This window comes from Medicago sativa, chromosome 5 (assembly GCF_051527215.1).
Source record: "Medicago sativa cultivar Bolivia chromosome 5, Bolivia_mono, whole genome shotgun sequence".
Lineage (NCBI taxonomy): Eukaryota > Viridiplantae > Streptophyta > Magnoliopsida > Fabales > Fabaceae > Medicago > Medicago sativa.
The window spans coordinates 32,110,418-32,120,586 of record NC_140753.1 but is presented as its reverse complement, the minus strand read 5'-3'; the positions used below and the strand labels follow the sequence as shown (position 1 = coordinate 32,120,586).

Below are 10,169 nucleotides of genomic sequence, written 5' to 3'. Positions count from 1 at the left end.
TGATACTATGAGATAGAGTTCACAGTAGCTTAGCATACACTATCATTGTAACTCATGCTTAAGCAATGAAATATACACATCATTTTTCAGTTTGTTTTTTCTCTTTTCTTCTTTATTCTCCATGAAAATTCAGTTACTCAACAGTGGGGGTTAATCGAACCTAAGGTTAGTATGGCAACCCCATACGCTTTGAGTTTTACATGCATAAACATTAAACTTTTCAGGTTTCAAGTGCAACAACCTCTTCCCAACAATCAAGATATACAACAATCTTTGGAATTTATGTGCACACTTCATCTTGTTCATCGTCATCATCTTCTTGTCAAGTTATTGCAGCAGACCCCCAACACAAGATCCAACATTGCACTATGAATGCTCACGTATAAAAGTGGGAAACTGAGAGCTTTGCACATGGAAGAAGAGAATGAAAAGAAAATACATAAGGAAATCTTAATATTTAATATACTCTATGTCGCAACAAATAAGTGATCTCACAATTTTTTAATCATACTATGTCAATGTTTATTATAGTAAGATTTAACATTACAAGATGACAATAATTGATTATGTTTTAACTAAGTGGAATAGTAAAAAAATCAATTTTTTTTTGACAGAAAGTAAAAAAAATCAATTAAACTAATAAGTATTATTAAAAAAATTGACAAGTGTTTAATTCCTTTAACACGAAAGTCTGATAAAGTAGGTGTTGAAAATAGGTTTTTTTTTTTAAGAAAAAATAAAGTATTTTTAGCACTCATAATGCAATTGCATAATTCTTACAAGAAAATGATGCATTGTTACTAAATAAACTAGTAAAGAGTCCTCGTGAGCTTAACTCAATTGATAAGGATAGTGCATAATATATGCAAGGTTTGGAGTTCAAACCTCGACCACCAACAAAAAAGTAAACCAGTAAAGAAAACAAGTTATACTAATAAGTATTATAAAAAAAAATTAACAACTGTTTATTTCATTTAAAAAGAAAGTGTGTGATAAAATGGGTGGTGAAAATAGAGTTTTTTTTTTTTTTTGGGTTAAATATGTATTTGGTCCCTATAATTATACCAACTTTTCGTTTTAGTCCCTCTAAAATTTTTCTTCAACGTTTAGTTCCTATAAAATTTTCAATCACTACTTTTGGTCCCTATTTTTAATTTAATTTTTGTATTTTTTTAATGAAATTGTGCAGAAATGTGTAAAATATTCTAAAAAAAATTCCCAAAAAAAAAATTAGAATTTTTCAACAAAACACAAATTAAATATGAATTTTTAACATTAAAAAATATAAAAATTCATATTAAATTCATGTTTTGTTAAAAAATTCTAATTTTTTTAGGAGAGATTAAATTTGTGCATAGTTTTACTCCCTCGATTTTTATACACACACTACCACACTAACCTTTCTATTTAATTTAGTCATGATTAGGTAAAATCAATTCAAATACATTTATGTAAACTTCATTTACATAATATATGTAAATTACAAGGTTTTATATCTTAAACAAACTCAATTCAATTACGTTTTATATTCTAATAATTTATACAGTGAATATTTTATATTCTAATAAAAGTGATATGGAGTTAAGGATAATTTAGCCAATAGTATTTTTTTTTTTTTTTAAGAAAAACAACATGAGTGTATTTTGTAACTATGGAGTGTGAAATTAGTAGTTTTTGTAATTTATATTAGAAGGCTAATCGGACCCACCCAACCCAAACAAAAATAAGGGTTTGTTTCCCCCTCTTCAAAAACTTTGTTTCTTCAACGCAATACATCGCTTGTTCTATGAAGAACCCGTTCCATTCCATGGAAAAGGAAAATAAAATAAATAGTAGTAAGAGGAAGAAAACGTCGACATCGCATTCGGCAACGGTAGATACAAACACCATCAATAATTTCCCCGATGATATACTAACTCACATAATCTCTTTTCTTCCAATCAAAGATGCTTTCAGAACCACCGTTCTCTCGAAGAGATGGCTACCGTTGTGCCACTCACTCTCCGATATCGACATCGATGATAAAGGCGTGAAAAATGAAGAGGACTTGATTCAGTTCCGCCATATGTTGGACGCCGTTATGTTTTCCACACGCTCTCAGGACCGTACCCTCAAATCTTTTACACTCAAGTGTTGTTCCAGCCTCTGGGATGCTAAGGCTGATTGTTTCAGTATCGACAAATGGGTTGAAGCAGCAAAACGACGCCGCATTGAGTATCTCAATCTATACTTGTTTGAAAATCCTTTGGCACCTACCATTTTCTGCTGCAGAACACTTGTGGTTCTGAGTTTGGCAGATATTCATGTGGCCGATATGTTTGATTGTTCTGTTCATCTTCCTTTGTTGAAAACCCTACATCTGATTTCAGTTCGTTTCCAAGATAGGGTGGATTTCATGAAACTCCTTTCTGGATGCCCGAAATTGGAATATTTAATTACAATTTTAGTAAAGCCAAGCGTTTCAACTATTGAAGAAAATGGCGGTGTTCCAGCGAAAGGGTGCATTAAAACCCTGTCTAAGTTGGTCGCGGCCAGTATCTGTTTATTCGAGGTTCCGTTAAGAGCACTCTATAATGTCCAGGCTCTACAAGTAATTGGGGTATGATAACGATACATCCTCATTTATCATCAATATTATATTATTACATTAACTCAACATTCTAATCATTGAAATCATAAGGATCTGTCAATTCAGTCCTCATTCTAATTCAATTTAATTGATTTAGGTTTATCTCTATGCAGCAATACCCAAATCTAAAAATTTAACTAAATTGATAGAACTAAATTTCTATTTCATAAACTTGAAGAACTAAATTGACAAATCGTTATAATTTTAAGGACTAGAATGCTAAAATTGATGATGTTCCATTTAGTTTGTTTTTATAATTCTTATGGTACTGTGCAGATGGGAAAGATTATTGACAATGAAGAAATCAATTCATATTGCAAAGGATTTCCTATGTTTGAAAACTTAACCGACCTTCGACTTTGTTGGACTCAATACATTCATAATTGGGAAGAGGTTATGGAAATGCTACAGTATTGTCCCAAACTTCAAGCTCTTAAAATTGGAAAGGTTTGTTTGTCACAACAATGGATAATCACTAGTTTCTACTTGTTCTTCTCTTTTCTTCGTGTCTTTTTACAAATCCTATTTTGTTTCATTTACAGTCAACAGATTCATCAACCAAAGCGGATTGGAAATACCCATGTCATGTTCCTGAATGTGTCACGTCACGCCTAACAACATGTAGAATTGAAAACTATGAAGCTTTTGAAGCTGATTTTCGATTTGCAACATACATTTTGCTGAATGCGAGACTCTTACAAGTTATGACCATTTTCCGTACTCTTGACCTGAAACCAATGGGGAGCCCCCATTTTTCAGAAGATTTAGCCTCCTGTCCTACAATCTCTCCCACATGTAAGCTGGAAGTGATATGAATGTTTCTAGTTCTTAGATATAGGTTTGGACGATATAGATTTGGTCTCCTTATACAAATTAATGTTCCTCCAATTCTAGGTTGCACTTGATATCTATGTAATGTATGTTTGAGTAGAACCATTTGTGGCTACTGCTGCTATATACTATGCATTTGTGACATTGAGTATTGGATTTGTTTTGAAAAGATACATTGCCTCTTTGATTGCAGTCTACATTCCTTTGCACAAATCACTCATTTAACCATTTAATCTCGATGTGTTTAGATATTTTGACTCTAGAGTTGCTGCTTGGGTGTAATGTAATTGATTCGACTTCTTAGCGTGCGCACAATATTCTCCATGGCTTCTTTTTCTGTTATATTATCACTGGTATTCTTCAATTCGTCGACCAACTTATCATTCTTGGAAAATTTTCATGCTTGCATTGTTTACTTATTAACACCAACTGTCTGTTAAAATTAGATCTGGTCCATCATATGTTTTGAGCATAATTTTCTAAGTTTCATTTGTTGTTATAGCATGGAATTTTTTTGGGTTAAATATGTTTTTGGTCCCTATAAATATACCAACTTTTCATTTTAGTCCCTCTAAAATTTTCCTTCAACTTTTAGTCCCTAAAAAATTTTCAATCACTACTTTTGGTCCCTATTTTAAAGTAAACTCATATGTAGAATTCATATTTTTAAATCAAATTTTGCAGAAAAATGTATAATATTATAAGGATCTCTCCCAAAAAAAATTAGAATTTTTTACCAAAACATGAATTTAATATGAATTTTTATATTTTTGGCGGTAAAAAATTCATATTTAATTCATGTTTTGTTAAAAAATTCTAATTATTTTTGGGAGTGATTTTTACAATATTCTATACATTTCTGCACAATTTCATTAAAAAATACAAAAAATTACTTAAAAATAAGGACCAAAAGTAGTGATTGAAAATTTTATAGGGACTAAAAGTTGAAGGAAAGTTTTAGAGGGACTAAAACGAAAAGTTGGTATATTTATAGGGACCAAAAACATATTTAACCCAATTTTTTTTTCAGGATCTGGTATCTGCTCATATTTACTTATTTAAAACAGATTTTTATTGAGTACATTTTCTAAGTTTCTTTTGTTGTTCCATCATATTTTTTTTTTTTAATCAATTTTTTTTCTTCTTCTGTTATTTCAGCAAAAAATTCTCTAATATTTCCACAACCAATGGATTTTAAACGTTTTTCAACCAAACTTGAAAATTGTTGATTGGATTTCTTTCCATCTTAGTTCAACCTAGATCTTGATACCGTACAATGGATCCAATGCTAGCTTTTTCAGGAGAAATTTTCTTAAAGCTTCTATTAAACCAACAATGTTATAATGATAATAATTCAAATCACTCATTAGAAGTGCTCCTAATTACCTTGAGATTCTGTGCTAGTAACTTTTATGGTTGACTTATTGTACAGTGAAATTCAAATCTGTATGGCTTCTGTTATAGTTTTTGGTTGTGCTACGATGAGTTTGGTGTTTGTTCTGCAACATGAGATATTCTTAATTCTTTGGTTTGATTGAATCTTGGTTAACGTTAGGGCAAATAATTAATTAGGTGAATGCAAATGGAAATAAGTATGCTAATTTACAAAAGAGAGAATCATAATTCAACTGCAGTTTGATCCGGTTGAACCATGGACCCTTAAACCTATAATATGCATCCAAATTGCCCATCTGTACTTACAATCCAAGAAGTGGCTATCATTTTCTTCAACTGCAGTTAGAGTCTATCATTTATTCGTCTTGTGAGATCAAGTTTCAATCTTAATTCATTTAACAACTCCACTATCATTGGAAATGACTTCTTCTCCATACTCTCATCACCAACACATTACATCACCTACTCTTATTCCCCACTCTTGATCAATTACTGAATCAATTACTTTTGCTGCTTAGAAGGTGTCATAGAAGCGCTCATGCCTTAATATGATGTGAATGCTTCAAAATTCGCAAGCAACAGATGCTCTCGAGACACAGTGTTGAGAGATCATGCGGCTTCCATGTGTGCCTTGTGTGGTGAGGAGAATTTATACAAAAATTTGGATTCGGGATCCAATTGCAAAAACTTATGTTTCATAATTTTAGAATCAATTCTAATCTAAATTGTATACAAATTACGATAATGTATGTTATTCCTCGAATCGTTCGTTGAGAGGTATAAAGGATTAAATCTCTTTAAGTAAGAAATAAAGTTTTTGATCGTGATATGAATCACGCAAGGGACCCCTTAACTATTAAGGGATCCATAGAACGAATCGCACTTTTACCACTAAACTATACCCGCTACAATACCATTATTGTATATAAAAGGATCTTTTGTCGAACAAGGGAATCCGTCTTAATTATGCAATAGGTGCATCATTTTACGATAATTAGAGTGTTGACGTGTTTCGTAAAGGGGCCCCCTAATGAAATTTAGAAAAGGGGGCGAATCTTATTTTTGGATTTTCTTTTTGCTGAAGGTATAAAAAATAAAATCAATAATTCTCATATCCATATTGGATGGTTCCTTATTCGGGAATTGACTCAAATGGAGCCCCTTTAACTCAGTGGTAGAGTAACGCCATGGTAAGGCGTAAGTCATCGGTTCAAATCCGATAAGGGGCTTTTTTGTCAAAAAATGACAACAGTAATATAAATGACAACAGTAATATTCCGATTTGAAGGAAGAATAGAGATATTCTTGATATTTGTAAGAAGTTTCTCTTTGTAAAAAAAAACTAAGGAATAGTTGAATTTCATTAAAAAAATCGATTTTTTATTCTATTAAATTGTTGTTATCATTCGAATGAATTCGAATAGAGTAAACTCATTCTAGTTAGAAAGTGAAAGAGTATTCTTTTCTATATATCTATTTTTTTAGACTGTGATATTTCCTTTAATTGTAAGATATTCCTATCCTATTTTCTATTATTCCAATCAAAAAAAGGGAAAGATTCTAAAAAAAAGTAAGTGGACCTAACCTATTGAATCATAACTATATCCACTATTCTGATATTCAAATTGGATAGAAATGAAATTCGAACAGTGGATCTTTTTTGTTTTTAATATCTCTTTCGTTCGGACTCCGCAAGAATCTGTCAATATTTCGGATTAAATCTTATTGTTCCTAGGAATCAATTGATACTCCTCTTCTCCACGCAGAAGGGTTTATTCTATTCTAAGTTCCAACATAATTTTACTTTCAAAATATCTTTTTTCCGAATACAAGAAAAGATCAAATTACATTTCTATTATTTCTTTAAGATATGAGATATCTATAAAAAAAAAATAGAAAAATCCATCAAATCATGACTTCGAGTATCCAATATTTCATTTTCATATCTATGCATACTAGATTTTTAAAGCAATTAATGGACGAAACTTTCACTTAGAATCTATTATTTTTAATAAAACTCCATACAATATTAAAAAATCTGATAGATAGAAAAAATAGATAGATAAAAAAATATTCGAATTTCTTACCTCGATCTGCAAAAAAGGTATACTTTGTAATTTTTTTAATCTGAACGAAAGAAAAATACAACTAAAGAGGACAATAAAAGAAATTAAAGTAAAATACAAAGTAAAAATAGGATTCTATAGTAGTTTCCTAGACATACAAATTAGAAGAATATATAAAACTTTTTTTTTTATTATTTCACGAACAAGATTCAAGAATAATATTATTTAATATTATTTGATAAAAGGAGAGTAGTATGTCTGGGGATCTGCTGGTAACAAAAAAAAGTGATAAAAGCGATCATTTCATTTGTTTCTGGAATAGTTCTTTAAAAAATTTATTTATCGGATTTACGAGTCATAAGACAATAGAACGAATGATAATTACTGGATTACAAAGTATCCATTGATGGGAATTCAAATCAAATAGTATCCATTGCTGGGAATTCAAATTTGATCTCCTTCCAGACTTCACAAGCAGCAGCTAATTCAGGACTCCATTTGGTAGCTTCACGGATAATTTCATTACCCTCACGAGCAAGATCACGTCCCTCATTACGAGCTTGTACACATGCTTCCAGAGCTACTCGATTCGCTACGGCACCAGGTGCATTTCCCCAAGGGTGTCCTAAAGTTCCTCCACCGAATTGAAGTACAGAATCATCTCCAAATATCTCGGTCAGAGCAGGCATATGCCAAACATGAATACCACCCGAAGCAACAGGCAGAACACCAGGTAAAGAAACCCAATCCTGAGTGAAAAAAATACCGCGACTTCTATCTTTTTCAATAAAATCATCACGTAGTAAATCAACAAAACCTAAAGTAATATCCCTTTCTCCTTCCAGTTTACCTACTACAGTACCAGCGTGAATATGATCTCCACCTGACATACGTAACGCTTTAGCTAATACACGAAAGTGCATACCATGATTTTTCTGTCTATCAATAACTGCATGCATTGCACGGTGGATATGAAGAAGTAGACCATTATCGCGGCAATAGTGAGCCAAGGTAGTATTTGCAGTGAATCCACCGGTTAAGTAGTCATGCATTACGATAGGCACGCCCAATTCTCTAGCAAATACAGCTCTTTTCATCATATCGTCAACTGTGGCTCCTACTTTCATATTTTGAATTTAACTCCTTAACTAAAATTTAATGCCAAATCTATATATTGGAAGAAAATAGGTTTTCCTTACATTATAATTGTGCCTCCTAAAAAACATGTTAAAGTTAAAAAATTAAATTTAAGTGACTTATACTTCCTTTTTCTCCTTTACCGGTCGTATACATTAAGTACGTCCAATTTTTTTTAAACATAGCCTAGAATCTTATTTAAATTCTATTTCTCTAAAGCAAGCTGGAACATACCCTCAGAAGTTATTCAGTAATTTAATCTTCATGAATTTTTATTTCTATTCTAGTTAAATCCTCTTGACACATTCACTAATGTATCAGGAGTATCAGGAGTAATAGTAGAAATCCATTACTTCTCTACTCCATTTACAATAATGTATATAATTTTTTCATAGAAATCAAATCGGATATCGGCAAATTTACCATTACCATATATAACATAAAACTTCGCCGCCGATTCTTTCTAATCGAGCCTCTCGATCTGTCATTATACCCCTAGAAGTAGAAAGAATTACAATCCCCATTCCTCCTAAAACTCTCGGAATTTGTTAATAGTTAGAATAGATTCGTAGACCAGGTGTACTGATCCTTTTTAAATTTAAAAAAGTTTTATACGATTCTTTCCTATTTCTTCTATACCGTAGAGTTAAAACTAAAAAGTATTTGTTGCTTTCTCGATGTTTTCTAACGTTTTCAACAAAACCCTCTCGTAAAAGTATTTTCACAATGTTTTCGGTGATATTAGTAAGTGGTATTTGAACCGTTCTTTTTCTATTCATGTCAGCATTGCGTATCAAAGTTAGCATATCAGCGATAGTATCTTTACCCACGATAGATTATTGCTCCTTACTTTCGATATAATAAACGTGCTCCTGTTTTTTTTTTTTTTTTTGATTCAATAAAATATCTAATATTGAATATGAGAATATAATAATACTCTATCTATATATAGATAGAAAATATTATTCTAATTAGTCTAACTAATTAGTCTAATCAGTATAATGTAAATCTATAATATAGAATATTCTAAAACTAAAAAAAGATAGAAAGAAAATGAATGACCTATTCTAAACTATATAGATAATATTATATCGAATTCAGAATTCGATTTGTATTTTGTATTAAAGTATATAAAAAAATACAAATAGAATATAGAATTCTGAATTCGAATTTTTATTTTGAATCTATCTATATATATATATTCAATTCAATATATATAGATAGATTTCATTCCTTTTTCTTTTTTTTTTTTGATCTATTATTATTCTTATTTCGTTTTAAAAATATTAATAATATAATGACTTACTATTTCTAATAACTTATCAATATGTATACTTTTCATATTTATAAGATATATAAGAAGATAAGATATAAGATAAGATAAGATATAATAATCTTAATATAAATATTCATAATTATAGAATAATCATTACACAAGTATATAAGGTATATAAGTGAGATCTAATATATTTATGAATCTATTTCACTTCTATTCAAATATAGATTCAAATCGATTTCCTTCCTATTCATTCCAGTCCTAAATAATATATATATATCACGATCTCGTATTATAATACCTCGGGTGCTAATGAAACTATTTTAGTGAAATTTAACTGTCTCAATTCTCGGGCTATTGCGGAAAAAATTCGAGTTCCTTTTGGATTTCCTTCTTTATCAATGAGAACCGCCGCATTATCATCATACTTTATTATTATACCATTACTACGTTTTAGTTCTTTACAAGTACGTACAATTACAGCCCTGATCACTTCAGATCTTTCTAAAGATGAATTTGGTACTGCTTTTTTGATTACAGCAACAACAATGTCACCAATATAAGCATACCGTCGATTACTAGCTCCTATGATTCGAATACACATCAATTCGCGGGCTCCGCTATTATCGGCTACATGTTGTTCGAATTCCTTATGATATGCAAGTTAAACAAGTTCTTGCTAATGGTCAAAAAGGGGCTTTGAATGTAGGTGTTGTTCTTATTTTACCAGAGGGTTTTGAATTGGCCCCTCCTGATCGTATTTCGCCCGAGATTAAAGAAAAAATAGGTAATTTGTCTTTTCAAAGCTATCGTCCCACAAAAAAAAATATTCTTG

General features: G+C 30.8%; 1 protein-coding gene and 1 non-coding gene across 2 annotated transcripts; both read left to right on the top strand.

The window, feature by feature from the left end:
* The first annotated feature begins 1,807 nt into the window (after positions 1–1,807).
* LOC146921816 (F-box/FBD/LRR-repeat protein At4g26340-like) lies at positions 1,808–3,655 on the top strand. Its single transcript, XM_085715089.1, has 3 exons — positions 1,808–2,599; positions 2,906–3,076; positions 3,172–3,655. Exons 1-3 carry the CDS (start codon positions 1,808–1,810, stop codon positions 3,442–3,444), a joined length of 1,236 nt encoding a protein of 411 aa, XP_085571215.1. The 3' UTR covers positions 3,445–3,655.
* A 2,357-nt stretch (positions 3,656–6,012) lies between these two features.
* TRNAT-GGU (transfer RNA threonine (anticodon GGU)) lies at positions 6,013–6,084 on the top strand. The gene has a single exon. It is a non-coding gene; the product is annotated as a tRNA-Thr (tRNA).
* The last annotated feature ends 4,085 nt before the right edge of the window (positions 6,085–10,169 follow it).

Coding starts and splice junctions, on each gene's coding strand:
- LOC146921816 (XM_085715089.1), top strand. CDS start 1,808: ATGGAAAAGGAAAATAAAATAAATAGTAGTAAGAGGAAGAAAACGTCG. Junction 2,600..2,905: donor AGGCTCTACAAGTAATTGGG/GTATGATAACGA, acceptor GGTACTGTGCAG/ATGGGAAAGATTATTGACAA. Junction 3,077..3,171: donor AAGCTCTTAAAATTGGAAAG/GTTTGTTTGTCA, acceptor TTTCATTTACAG/TCAACAGATTCATCAACCAA.